Source organism: Panthera uncia (assembly GCF_023721935.1).
Source record: "Panthera uncia isolate 11264 chromosome A1 unlocalized genomic scaffold, Puncia_PCG_1.0 HiC_scaffold_16, whole genome shotgun sequence".
NCBI classification, from domain to species: domain Eukaryota; kingdom Metazoa; phylum Chordata; class Mammalia; order Carnivora; family Felidae; genus Panthera; species Panthera uncia.
In genome coordinates, this window is record NW_026057576.1 from 20,881,594 (window position 1) to 20,896,026 (window position 14,433).

General features: G+C 37.7%; 1 protein-coding gene across 6 annotated transcripts in view; it reads left to right on the forward strand.

Annotated features, from left to right (window-relative positions):
* The window catches only part of CAB39L (calcium binding protein 39 like), a 129,819-nt gene that overhangs the window by 47,551 nt on the left and 67,835 nt on the right, over positions 1 to 14,433 (forward strand). For all 6 annotated transcript variants that reach the window (XM_049646897.1, XM_049646893.1, XM_049646896.1 and 3 more), the window contains 2 exons: positions 503 to 644; positions 4,436 to 4,600. In XM_049646897.1, the coding sequence (XP_049502854.1) occupies positions 534 to 644; positions 4,436 to 4,600 (276 nt within the window). In that variant the 5' untranslated portion in view covers positions 503 to 533. The remainder of the gene's footprint in view (positions 1 to 502; positions 645 to 4,435; positions 4,601 to 14,433) is intronic.

A 14,433-nucleotide genomic window follows, 5' to 3' on the forward strand; every position in this document is an offset into this window, starting at 1 on the left:
TTGACTGATGAATGGATAAAGAAGATGTGGTTTATATATACACAGTGGGATATTACTCAGCCATAAAAAAGAATGAAATCTTGCCATCTGTAACAATATGGATGGACATGTAGGGCATTGTGCTAAGTGAAATGTCAGACAGAGAAAGACAAATACCATATGACTTCACTCATGTGGAATTTAAGAAACAAAACAAACAAGCAAAGGGAAGAAAAAAAGAGAGCAGCAAACCACGAAACAGACTCCTAACTATAGAGAAAAAACATGGTTACCAGAGAGGAGGTGGGTGGGAGGATGGGTGAAATAGGTGATGGGGATTAAGGAGGGCACTTGTGATGAGCACTGGGTGATGTATGAAATGTTGAACCACTTCATTTTATTTATTGAACACCTGAAAATAATATTACACTGTTAACTGACCAGAATTTGATTTAAAACTTCAGGAAAAAAATTAAAAAGAGTTAAATTCATGATTTTTGTTTGCTTATTTGTTTGTTTTTAGCATTCTGTATTGGAAGAAGAGATTTCTATAGATGAAAAAGATGCCTTTGTTTAGTAAATCACACAAAAGTCCAGCAGAAATCGTGAAAACTCTGAAAGACAATTTGGCCATTTTGGAAAAGCAAGACAAAAAAACAGACAAGGTATGAACTAAAACAATAATGTTATTTTTTAAATGCATATGTTCCAAAACCAAAAACCAGTATAAAAGCTTAATGAAGAATCCCAAATATGGTCTGTGATGCTCACATAAAGTTTCTATAAATACATTTAAGTGTGGCGGGGCACCTGGGTAGCTCAGTCGGTTAAGCATCCAACTTCAGCTCAGGTCATGATCTCACAGTTCATGGGTTTGAGCCCCATGTCGAGCCCCATGTCTGTGCTGTCAGCACAGAGCCTGGAGCCTGCTTCGGATTCTGTGTGTCTCTCTCTCCCTCTCCCCTGCTCACCCTCTGTCTGTCTCTCTCTCCCTCTCAAAAATAAATAAATATTTAAAAAAATTAAAAAAAAATAAATTTATTTCAGGTTTTATGCAATTGTTAAGTCTGTTGCCTTGAACTCTTAGTTCACTCTCTTGAGCCTCTGACCAAACTTGGATCCCTTTAGACTATAGAGCTTAAAAATCTAAGGGGTTACAATGGAATATAATGTTATACTGACATGAAGGATAAAACGGTTTTTGTTTTTTGGGTTTTGGTGGGGTTTTTTTTTGAGAGGGAGACAGAGAGAGAGAGACAGGGCATGCACAAGTGGGAGAGGGTCCGAGAGAGAGGGAGAGAGAGAATCCCAAGCAGGCTTCATGCTGTCACTGTGGAACCTGATGTGGAGCTTGGTCTCATGACTGTGAGATCATGACCTGAGCTAAAATCAAGAGTCATATGTTTAACTGGGTGAGCCACCCCAGGTACCCCAAGACATTTTTATTTAAAGATCAACTGATAATTTCTACGACAGTGACCCTCATTTTAACATTTTTCAAAGGTCCTACTAAGCAGGGTTTCCTCATAGGAAGGATTGTTTTTATTATTTTATTCCTTCAAAGGGATGTTGGATCCTGCATATTCAATTTCTCTCTAAAGTGACTAGTATATGGCAAGACTTAAGAGATCTATAAAATAAATATTCTTCAGTTCACAGTATCTTTCTATCTCAATGTATAATACAATCTTGTATTCTTATAGGAATGTAGGAATCTATTTTCTATCTGACATCTTATAAGGGATGTAGAACTGTATTTTAAATTCTTGTGTAGTTGTATAATATTGAACCAAATATTGGCCCAATTAGAAGAAATGACCTCCATAAAAGAGTAAATATAAATGGCAGAAGACAGGAAAAAAAAACCATAAAAAGATACTCATTTCCATAGTAGTCAGGAAAAAGCCAATTAAAACCATAGCACATTCCTATTATACACCCACTATCTTGGCAAAAATGGAAAATGTCTCATATTAAGTGTTGGCAGGGATGGAAAGCAAATGAGAACTTTCATCCAGTGTGAAGGATAAAGTACAAACTGGTGTTACTGCTTTGGAAACCAGCTTAGTATCATCAGTCGTATATGAAGATGTGCCTGTGCTAAAACCTGCAGTTCCACTCCTAGGTACAAACTCTAGAGATAGTCTTGCACTTAGGCACCAGGATGCATGTATAAGAGTGTTCATAGCATTGCTCTTCATAATAACCCCTCAGTGGAAACAGCCCAAATGTCCATCAAAGGTAGAACTGAAAAATTGTAGTCTCGCCATCAATGGAATACTTGAGAGCAATGAAGTTTAAGGCACTGCTGCCTACGTGCAACCACATGGATGAATCTCGCATACATAATACTGAGTAAAAGACGCACCTCATAAAAGGACACAGGTACTATATCAAAAAGTTCAGGGGCGCCTGGGTGGCGCAGTCGGTTAAGCGTCCGACTTCGGCCAGGTCACGATCTCGCGGTCCGTGAGTTCGAGCCCCGCGTCAGGCTCTGGGCTGATGGCTCGGAGCCTGGAGCCTGTTTCCGATTCTGTGTCTCCCTCTCTCTGCCCCTCCCCCGTTCATGCTCTGTCTCTCTCTGTCCCAACAATAAATAAAAAACGTTGAAAAAAAAAAAAAAGTTCAAAATTGGCAGGACTAGACTATATTGTTTTGGAATGCAAACACAAGTAAGAAAACTATAAAGAAAACTAAAGAAATGATGCTCATCAAAGACATAAAAATATTTTCTTCTAGGTTGAAAAGGTTGCCTTCAGGTGACTTCAGGGTTTCTGAAAATACTGTGTTCTTGCCCTGTGTTATGGTCACATAGCTGTTTGCTTTATAATTATTCTAAACTATGTACAATATAAAGTACTCTTCTCTGAATAAATCTCACACTTTGAAGAGACTTCCAACCTTTAATAAATTAAGGATTGTTTCAGTCAGATCTTAAGATGTATCTGGAAATTATGTTTTTAAAGTAGTGTTATGCTGCTATGAATTACTTTTATTTAATTTGCCTTATTCTCTTAATTTCCTGCTTCAATTATAATGATTACAGTAGTACACTTGAAAGTATAAAACTATATTTCTTTTAAAATATTCAGCAAATTAAATTGTTAACTGATTGGCCTGTTCTCCTTTGCTCGCCTGCATTAATTAAAAAAGATTTATTGAGTAAATTCACATGCCATATAATTTGCTCCTTTAAAGGGCAAACTTTAAAATTTACAATTCAGTGATTTTTAGTATTCTCACAAGGTTCCACAATCATCACCAATATCAAATTCCAGAACATTTTCACCACCCCCAAAATAAATCCTGTACTTGTTAGCAGTCATTCTTCATTCTCCCTTCCCCAAGCCTGAGCACCCACTAAATCTACTTTCTACTTCTATGGATTTTCCTATTATTCTTTAAAATATGGAGAATTTTTTTTTTAAGTTTCCTAGATAGCAAAAAAAGGCAATGATTATGTGGGAGAGATAAGTGGATTAACAAAATTTAATGGGTTTTGATAATTGTGTGTTTGACAATTTTTTTTTTTAATTTTTAAAATTTTTTCTTAAAAAAATTTTTTAATGTTTATTTTTGAGGGAGAGAGAGAGAGACAGAGTGTGAGCCCGGGAGGGGCAGAGAGAGGGGGAGACACAGAATCTGAAGCAGACTCCAAGCTCTGAGCTGTCAGTGCAGAGACCAACGTGTGGCTCAAACTCACAAACCATGATATCATGACCTGAACTGAAATCAAGAGTTGGATGCTTAACCGACTGAACCACCCAGATGCCCCAACAATTCAGTTTTATTACTTAGTCCGTTAAAAAATCAGAGTAATAGGAATTTGTTGAAAAACCTTAACAAATGCTTTGAATAAAGACAAGTAGCTACTCGTAGGATAGGTCTTCAAAACAGTCAATTTAATTTTTAAGAGTAAAATTTATAGTTAATTACTAGCAAAGTTGGACTATGAGTATGGTTTTAAAAGTTTTTTTTTTTTTTTTTAAGTTTGAGAGAGAGAGAGAAAGAGAGAGAAAGAGAGAGGGAGGAGTGGGAGCAAGAGAGAGAGAGGGGAAAGAGAGAGAATCCCAAGCTGGCTCTGCACTGTCAGCATAGAGCCCAGTGTGGGGCTTGAACTCATGAACTGTGAGATCATGACCTGAGCCAAAATCAAGAGTCAGATGACTAACTGAGTGAGCCACCCAAGGACCCTGAATATGTTTTAAAAGAAGATTGTTTTTTAATTATGTTGACTAACTAGAAATACTAGAGATATTTTTTATGTGAATAAATTTTTGCAACATTTTCCAAAATAGAAAAAGAAATGTCTATGAAAAAGTGTTTTTTTGTTTGTAACTGTAGTGTTCTTTGATCATAAATAAACAGGATCCAGAAAGTAGATTTGTTCGTTTGTTTGTTGATAGCTTGAAAATATTCATTCCTCATAACTATGAGTGTATTTTTTGTTCACCAGGCTTCTGAGGAAGTGTCGAAATCACTGCAAGCAATGAAAGAAATTCTGTGTGGTACAAATGACAAGGAGCCTCCCACAGAAGCCGTGGCTCAGCTCGCACAAGAGCTCTATAACAGTGGCCTGCTGGTGACATTGATTGCTGACCTACAGCTGATAGACTTTGAGGTAAACTATCTGTAAAAGGATGACGCTTCTGTTTTTTAATTTTAGTGTATACAAGATCATAAATACTTGACTTTTTCTATTATTACCATTCATATATTATATAAAACCCCAGTATTTTTCTAAAACTTCTAAAATTTCTTTAATAAAGCAAAAATGTATCTTATAGTTAAGTTTTCTGCCGGTAGGTAGCAAGGTTGGTGGTCAATAATAATAGTAATAATAAGAGATAACTTTGAGTGCTTACACATGCCATACAGTTCTAAGCACTCATCTCCTTTAATCCCCCCCCCCTTTTTTTTTTAATTTTTATTCTCAAGTTAGTTAACATACAGTATAGTCCTGGATTCAGGAGTAGAACCCAGTGACTCATCTCTTACATATGACACCCAGTGCTCATTCAGAAGAGTGCCTCCTTAATGCCCATCACCCATTTAACTCACCCCTCACGCCCTCATCTCCTTTAATTCTTAAAACTACCTATGTGATTGCTACTATATGATTAGCCTCATTTTACTGATGAAGAACCTAAAGTTCAAAGATAATAAGTAATTTGTGCAGTCACTCAGGTACTTAAGAGCCTAAGCTGTATTCAAACTTAATGTCTCTCAGGCCTGTTCATTTAGTTATAAAGTATTATACCAATGATTTAAGAAGTTTGTTAAATGCTAGTAATATAGGATATTTATCTCATTTTGAAAGCAGTTATACCTCATTTATCTAGATAATAAGTGAGCTAAATAAAAAAAAAATTTAGAAATGTTAAATGGTGAATAAGTATAGGCATTTAATTACCTGTGGCCTGAGAGCAGTGTTTTTCAGTGAACAGGCTGTATGTAAGGCAAGTTTGGCCATTGGCTGTTTGAGTGATGGAAGTCTTAGCTTTGATTTGTTTGCTGTTTTGTTACCACCATTACTAAGTGCTTGGGTTTCTATTGATTTTCAGAGATAGAAGAAAATGCAAATTTCTGAAATAGCTTTTAGTTTTCTCACTGAGGAGATGAAAGGAAAACTAATTATGGTGATTACAGTGATTAGACCAAGATAAGGTCAGGGCTCTGGGGATCTTTGGAAATACTAGCTCACAGCTCTCTGGATGGCTTAGATAGGGGAAGATTTTTGGCTGAGGGCATGGGGAGGAGGAATGCAGAGCAAGACTGTTCTGGAGACATGAAGCCAGGTGTGTTGGCTGAACACTATACTGAGTGGAGGACCCCAAAGGGTCCAGACTTCAACTCATCCTTCCTTTCAGACACACCTGCCTTTTTCTTTCTTTCCTTCCCTTATCTATTCTTCTGTCTTTGACATTTCTGCTCAATAATCTCTTTTCCTACTTTCTCCTCTTGCCTAGCTCGCTCACTCGCGCTCCCCATCTTACTCTTCACTTTTTAAACTGGCCATATGTGGAATGAAGTGTAGTTTTATCATTGCATCTGTGTATTTTCATGTTTCTTTTATTTAGTTTCAAATGAGATATTATGAACATTTATAGGAGTCGTGCCTAGTGGAAAAATACTTGGAATTAAAATTGTTTAGAGTCCCTGCTGTGCCATTTGATAGTAATGTAACCTCTTTGAGACTAACTTTTGTCATCTCTCAAATAGGAAAAGTATGAACTTCCAGCAGTTTTAAATATTAAACTGAATTTAAAAAATACATGTTGTATAAGAACAATAAATACATGTACAGACTATACACAAATGTCAGATAGTATATTCTTATTTCCTCTCTTAAACTGAAGTTAAATGTAAGCTGGTTTATTTTTGTTATAACCCTTGATTTTTTTTGTTTATTATTTTAATTTTAGATTTAGTTAATCAGTGACCATAAATGGGAAAAATACTCCCTACTCTTGGATTATGGTATTATATTTCTATAAATCTATTGTTTTGCAGATTTCCCTCAAAGCAGCAGTATATTAAGCCATTATCGTGATTAATTAATATGTTAGCTTGAGTTGGTTTATGCGATTAGCCCAATTTGCAGTTGGATGCTGGAAGAAATATGACCAAGGATGGTTATGTTTTGAAGAATGAGTCAGGGATGAGATGTCATGAGGTCCAGTGAACTAGGAAAGTCTTGAGCAGCCACAGAATAGTGTTGGTTCAAAGCACTACCCAAGAATTAGGGAGGTAAGAGTATATCAAGACAGACTTAGGGTATCTTGCAACTTTGCTTAGCGTTGGCTTAGATAACAAAAGAGGAACAATAAGAACTACTTATACAAGACTGTCAGTTAAGTGTCTGACTCTTGGTTTTGACTCAGGTCATGATCTCAAGGTTTGTGAGTTCGAGCCCCACATCAGGCTCCGTGCTGACAGTGGGGAGCCTGCTTGACGTCTCTCTCTCTCTCTCTCTCTCTCTCTGTTTGCCTCCCATCTCTCAACAAATAAATAAACATTAAAAAAATATTTTTGGATTAAGACATCCAGTTGCCTAAAAGTTGACTTACACATTATCAAGTCAACTTTTACTGTCTGGAATCCTTAGGGAAAGAAGTATCTTTCTGAATATTTTCATTTTCCATGTAAGTGAAGATTAATTCTTCAAATAAAGGAAGTCAAACAAATTACTTTTGTGGATTACATTTTGTCTAAAATGCATTGTATACTTGCCCTTCTCCAAAGTAGTATTCTAGATATAATTTTTTACTGTTGACTCAGAACTAACATTATGAAGATCTATTGTTGTTAGCAATAAAACAGCAGACAGTTCTTTTTGTTTTCAACTTTACTAAGGTATAATTGACCTGACAGTTCTTTCTTGACCTTGTCCATTCAACTGATGTAAGATGATGCCTAGAACTCTGTTATAAATGAATGTGATATTCAGTAGGTGCGGCTGTCCTTCTCAAGACCATAAAAAAATAGACAGTTATAAGTACTTCTTGGTTGACTAAGTGAAAAGCAGTTAAAATTTAGGACAGTTCAATTTTAAGCATTCCACTGATGACATACAGTATTTTCAGGAAGGAGGCACCATTTGTAGCATTATTAGCTTACTTGCAGAAATATGCTATATATCTCTATGGACTGGAGGTACTAACCGTCAGCCTGCAAAGCAGCATCTTTCTATCTCAAGCCTAAAGTATCCATATAAGCTAGTGAGAGCTTGAAAAAATTCATCCTAACTTTAGAACTCAGTCTAATCACACAGAACTCTGCCCTCCTTGTCTCTTGGTTCGTAGGTAGAACTGGTATAGTCCCTTCTGGATTGAAAGTATCTTGAGTACTAGAACCCTGTTTCCCACACCTAATGCTATACACACTGGTTGGTTGAGTGAATGAATGAATGAATGTAGGCATGAGAATGAGAGACTGAAGCAGAGGTAAGGGAATTAGACCAAAGGAAAGTGTTCTGAATGCAGCAATAAGCCAGTTTTCTTGAAGAATTAGTAAATTGTTTAGAAGATAATTCAAGAGCGATGATAACATTCTAGTAAGTGAATAGCCTCTCATGGGGTTTTTGGAGAGTACAATAGTCATCTGACTGCAAAATTTCTGGTATGTGTTTATAACAGGAAGAAAAAGATATTATTTAGGGATGGGCTATAGCTTTTGTCAGATAAACTAAAAGGATGGGACATTCCTTACAGAGAAAAGTGAACTTTTAGAAGACACCGAGATGGGTTTTTTTGTTAGTTGTAAAAGTTTAGGTCTCTAGGCAATGTCTGGAAGGAAAAGACTAAAAGGGAAGAGCTTAAATTTCCTTTTGCAGAGTAAAGTAACAGAAATTTGAGAAATGCCCTCTCTTTGGCTATGATTGATGGAAGTAGGGGAAAGTTTTGGAGTGAGGGAAAGAGATTCCAGAACCATGACAGAGAGAAGGGACTTAAGGAAAAAGATGATCAGGAATTCTGACAAACCTTTAAAAATAGCGATTCATAGAATTCAATTTGAAATTGTTTCTGCACTATGCTATAATTGCCCTTTGTTACCGTTAAACCTTTGATAAAAGAACTATGTACTAACAGTATATGCTGAGTGAAGGAGAAAGGGTGGTTTTCTATACTTGGAGGCAACAGGGTGTTGAGGAAATAACTAGCTGCAGGAGGAAGGACCGGGAACAGGGTTGAGGGGAGCTTGGAGCAGGGGTTCAGAATCCAGAGCTGACAACAGTGATGGTGGCCATGGCAGTGGCTTAGATTGGGTAGCAGGCACTGCCTTGGGAAACTGTGTGACAAACCCATTTCTCCTTCAGGAATCCAGAGCAAAGTGGTCCATTGGGGAGGGGAAAGTACTGGAGTATCCTACTATTTTGTAAATAAGGGTAGTTAGGAGGCACACCTTCGAGTTAAAATTGTGGGTGGCTCAGTCAGTTAAGTGGCCGACTTCAGCTCAGGTCATGATCTCACAGTTTGTGAGTTCAAGCCCCACGCTGGGCTCTGTGCTGACAGCTCAGAGCCTGGGGCCTGCTTTGGATTCTGTGTCTCCCTCTCTCTCTGCCCCTCCCCCACTCACACTCTGTGTCTCTCTCACTCTCAAAAATAAATATTAAAAAAAAAAAAATGGGGCGCCTGGGTGGCTCAGTTGGTTAAGCGCCCAACTTCAGCTCAGGTTGTGATCTCCCAGTTTGTGGGTTGGAGCCCCTCATTGGGCTCTGTGCTGACAGCTCAGAGCCTGGAGCCTGCTTCAGATTCTGTGTCTCCCTTTCTCTCTGCCCCTCCCTTGCTCATGCTCTGTCTCTGTCTCAAAAATAAATAAAACATTAAAAAAAATTAAAAAAAAAAAAAAGAAAGTCTCATTACTTTATAGCCATAAATTTTTAATCTAATCCTTTAGGCCTTAAAGTTGCTGACAGAAAGGAACTACTTCTGCATATTATTATGAGGTTAAAAAAAAAAAAAAGACTTGTGGCTGAGATTGCAAATCTTCAGATTTTATGGGCTCAGGATCAAACTCAGAGCTGTGTTTTTTGAGGTTTGGCCACTATTCAAGACACAGCTTCAGACTCTGATGTTTTGAAACACAATGTGATAGGAGATCAAAGGATGAAATTTATTGATGCATTCATTTTAAAGAAAGGCAGGTGTGCCTTGCAAAACTAGGGTGGATGCAAAGTCATCTGTTCGGGCTGAATTAGAAAGTAGTTCAAAGAAGCAGAAAACTTTCTGCTATGATAATTTAATCTCTAAGGCTTAATTCTTGCTACATTAAATAAAAGTCAGCAAAATGAGTACTTCAGTATCAGCTTCTCATTAACCCATTTTATGGTCCTAAATTTTTGAAGATTTCTGTCCCTTTTTAAAAATCCTTTTCTGTTCCCTGGCCTCCTCTTTAAAGTGGTCCTTCGCCTTTGGTTTTATTACTATAAAAACGAAAAATCATAAAGGCTTAAGACATAAACTCTGACTATGCTTCATGCATAATTTGAAATGCTTACCATGTGTATAGGGCATTGATTCTACTTGGTCTTCATTCTGTTTGGTTGTTTATATATTTTGCACCTGCCATTAAACAAATTAAATTACAGAATTTACAATTACAGGTGAGGAAATACTATATCATATTAAATGGAATTTTATGTTATTGTTACCCTAATGCTCTCTTAAAATAATGAATATAAACTTTAGAAGCATTTATCCTATAAAGGTACATAATATGTAGGTGATTTAAAATGGTGTTGGAATCAGGCCCTTAATCAGAAGCATAACATGTTAATTGGTTGTATTCTCCCTATAAAGACAGTGACCATTTTACTTTGACCCTACTATACTTTTTAAGCAATGTAACCTGCCATAAAGATTAAGACTGCTCATGCCATGTATAATGTACAGAATGTTTTGTCCCCTCTGCTTTCTGGGGAACACTGGCTCCTTCCCCACCCACGTGGTTACAGTGGGAGCAGCCATTTTGCGTGGCTTGACACCCTGCCCCCCACACACAGCTGATTGGCTTAGTAGTGGATATCTGATCAAAGGGACAGGACCACAGTATTCTGCAGGATTCTGGAAGTAAAACTGAGGTAGAACCTCAGTCTCCAACCAGGAGCTAATGGTATTCCACGCGAGTTCTGTATCGATGGTCAGGTTTCCTACCATGTAAATGAAAAAAGTAGGAAGCCAGCCTGCAGAAAAGACAGAAAGAAGAATGATGATAGGGAGAGAAATAAAGGGTCAGAGAGAGATAGAGGGCCATCCTTGATGGGATCCGTGTCATAGGTAAATATAATTATACTGAAAAAAATTTGAGAGCAACTCATCCTGAGCTAGCCTGTGTTTGGGTTCTTCGAAACTTTCCCAGTACCTGTAAGTTAGTTTAGCTTGAATTTTAGTCCCCTGCAAAAGCGCTCATCCATGCAGTGAATACTCCCCACCCCCAGCTCTGCTTATCTAGTTCTGCTCCCGAAAGTCAGTACAAACATTTGCCCTACACACCTTAGCTCTCCCCGTCCCACTCCGCAAGGCCAACCTGTACAGGAGCAGAAGGGAGAAAGAAGCGAACAGAGGAGAGAAGTCAATGGCTACAATTATGTTTCATCTTTTTAAAAGTTAAGGTATAATTTACAAACAGTGACATTCTCTCTTTTTAATATGCAGTTCTGTGATATAGGAAAATTCCATCACCCCCCAAATTTTCCCTTGCCCCTTTGTAATCCTCTCCTTTTCCTACCATCTGCTGCTGGCAACCACTGTTCCATCTTCTGTCCCTGTATTGTTTGCCTTTGTAGGTGTGTAAATGGAATCGTGCAAAATGTAGCCTTTTGAGTCTGTCTTCTTGCATATAGTATAATGCATTTAGGATTCGTCCATGTTGTTCCTGTGTATCAGGAGTTTGTTCCTTTTCATCGCTGAGTAGTATTCCACTGCATGGATATACCACAGACCATTTATCCATTCTCCAGTTGAAGGATATTTGAGGAATTTCAAATTACAAATAAAACCTTTATAACCATTTATGTACAGTTGTGTGTGCCAATGTAGGTTTTCATTTCACTTGGGTAAATACCTAGGAGTAGGATTATTGGGCAGTATTTGGATTTTTTGTTTGTTTGCTTTGGCTTTGGTTTTTAACTTCAGTCACTGATGTAAGTGTTGGTGGTATATCATTGTGATTTTAATTTGCAGCCTCCTAATGACTCATGTTGTTGAGCATCTTCTCATGTGTTCATTTGCCACCACATCTCTTCCTTTGTGAATTGTCTATATAGATCTTTTGCCCTCTTTTTATTTGGTTGTTGAATTTTGAGAATTCTTTATATATCTTGTATACAAGTCAATGGTTACAACTTTAAAGTGGGTGCCTGCTCTGTTTTACTCCTGTATTTGCCTTCTCTTACTTATGTTATCAGCGAAGGGTGCTCTTTATCATTAGTTACTTCTGATTGCTGTTTATTGCTTCTTTCTTCCTTCTTTTTCTTTTTCCTTATTTAACTCCGGTGATACTTCCATATGTATCATTCATTCTGCAAATAATCTTTGAGCATCTCCCGTCAGGGCTTACCTTTTTGATTTTGCCAGCTTAACGCAAGTGCTTCTTCAGGTTTGGTATCTGTTCACTTACATTATATGTTATTTTAGAATTACTGGCTAATTTAAGGCATTTTTGGTCATTTCTAGATGTTGTTTTATTATCATGAAACATTTTCTTGTCTTTTTTTTTCTGACCACTTCTAGATCTAGAACTTGAGACCTAGCAGTCTGATGGTTGGCTGAAGACTGGTTTTGAAATAGTTAAGGCTTTACTCTAGTTAGTGTGATGAATGGATATCTGCATAGGTTATGAGTTATGGAAAGACCATCATTAATCATCTTGTACCTGTTTAAGGTTTCTCTAATCCTTTCCATTCTGATCCTTTCCTCTGATGTGAGAAACTGTTCCTGGTATCAGAGCTTGTTTTTGTTATCCACAGGGGGCTTCCTTTGCCTTTGCACACTATTTGCTAATGAACCAGAAGAATGTTTTTCTCTGTGTAAAAGTTGGATAGAGTTCTGTGGAGCTTCATTTCTACTGTTCACTGGAATGCCGTATGGAAATGTTGTTGTGGCATTTCACTGGGAAGTATGAAAAACATGCTCTTATGACTTTTCAAAGAGGACTGATATTATGTAGTATTACTATAGAGTCTAGAATGGTTTGAATAAAACATTTTATTTTTAATTTAAATTTCATTTTAAATTTTAAATTTTATTTATATTTACAGCTGTACTTCTTATACAAGTGTACTGCTTAACATCTATATAAATGAAATTGAGATAGCATGAAGTAGCATACTAGAACCTTTTTTAGTATTTTAAAATTATGAGAGCAACTGACCCTAAAGCATCCTTTTATTTGTTTTTAAACATTTATTTATTTTGAGAGAGAGAGAGAGAGAGAGAGTGCGAGCAGGGGAGAGGCAGAGAGAGAGGGTGAGAGAGAATCCAAAGCAGGCTACGTGTTGGGTGTGGAGCCTGACTTGGGGCTCGATCCCACAATCCGGGGATCATGACCTGCACCAAAATCAAGAGCCAGACACCCAACCAACTGGGACACTGGGTGCTCCATCTAATACATCCTTTTAAATTGAAGGCTCAGCTCTAATTTTCTAAATTTGGATTTTATGTAGTGTTTTTTCTTAAAGGAAGGTATAATTTGCTTTCCCAAGTGCCTGTGTTTTTTTTGTTGTTTGTTTTTTTTATCTTTCTTACTCCTCTTTTCTTAAATTCTTCTTTCTTCTTCCCTGGCTCCCTTTCTTTTCTGCTTTCTTAATTCTCTCTCTTTCTCCCTTATTTCCACCCCTCTCTGTTTCTCTCCACGGAATAAAGTGAAAGCAATGGATAGCCATAGATTTTTCTTATATTTAATTATTACCAACATTTTGATATTATTTCTGTCAGTTACATATACCATAATTTATGTAAGCATGCCTAATTCTGGACATATTGTTTCTAACTCTATAGTATCACCACTATGATTAAGACCTCTGTGCCTGAAATTTTTCTTCTGTATTTAACATTGTTACTTAGGATTATTTCCTCAGGCTAGATTTCCCAGTTTGAGATTCTAGAACATCATTCAGGTATTATTTAATTGCTTTATATCCTCACCAGCAATGTATGAGAACCAGCATCAAATTTTACCATTTAAAAAATTCTGGGATGGGGCACCTGGGTGGCCCAGTCAGTTAAGAATCTGACTTTAGCTTAGGTCATGATCTCACAGTTTATGAGTTTGAGCCCCACATCAGACTCTGTGCTCACAACTTGGAGCCTGGAGCCTGGAGCCTGGAGCCTGGAGCCTGGAGCCTGCTTCAGATTCTGTGTCTCCCTCTCTCTCTGCCCCTCCCCCACTCGTGCTCTCTCTCTCTCAAAAATAAATAAACATTAAAATATTAAAAAAAATTAATTCTGGGACTCTGGACTTAGATGACAACATAGGAGGCTCCTGAATTTCCCTCCTCCTATGGATAAACAGAATGTACAGTTATACATGTGGGAATTCCCTCTGAGAGAAACCCAGAAATTCAGCTAAGTGATCCCTACTCATTGAGCAACTGAGAAAATACCCACTTCAAAATGAGTGGGAAAAGCTGAGACATACTCTGGCCATAGACCCTACCCACTGGCATAGCACCATGCTGTTGGGAGGGAATCCTAACACCCATCTTCTCTTTGAGGAGCAAAGGGTTTGAACCACACATCTAGTGCCCCTACTTTTAAGGCTGTCAGCTGAGGGATGGGCCCCCAAATCACCTATGTATGAAAGCTAAAAGGGCTTGCATTCACGAGTCCCAAAGGACTCTAGCAAACAAAGGAGCAGTTCACGGGTGCATGAGCACTTGCTGTAACTATCCCTGACTCCCCCGGGCTAGGCACAGAGGAAGCCGACAGAAACAACCATCTCCCAGTCTTTCTC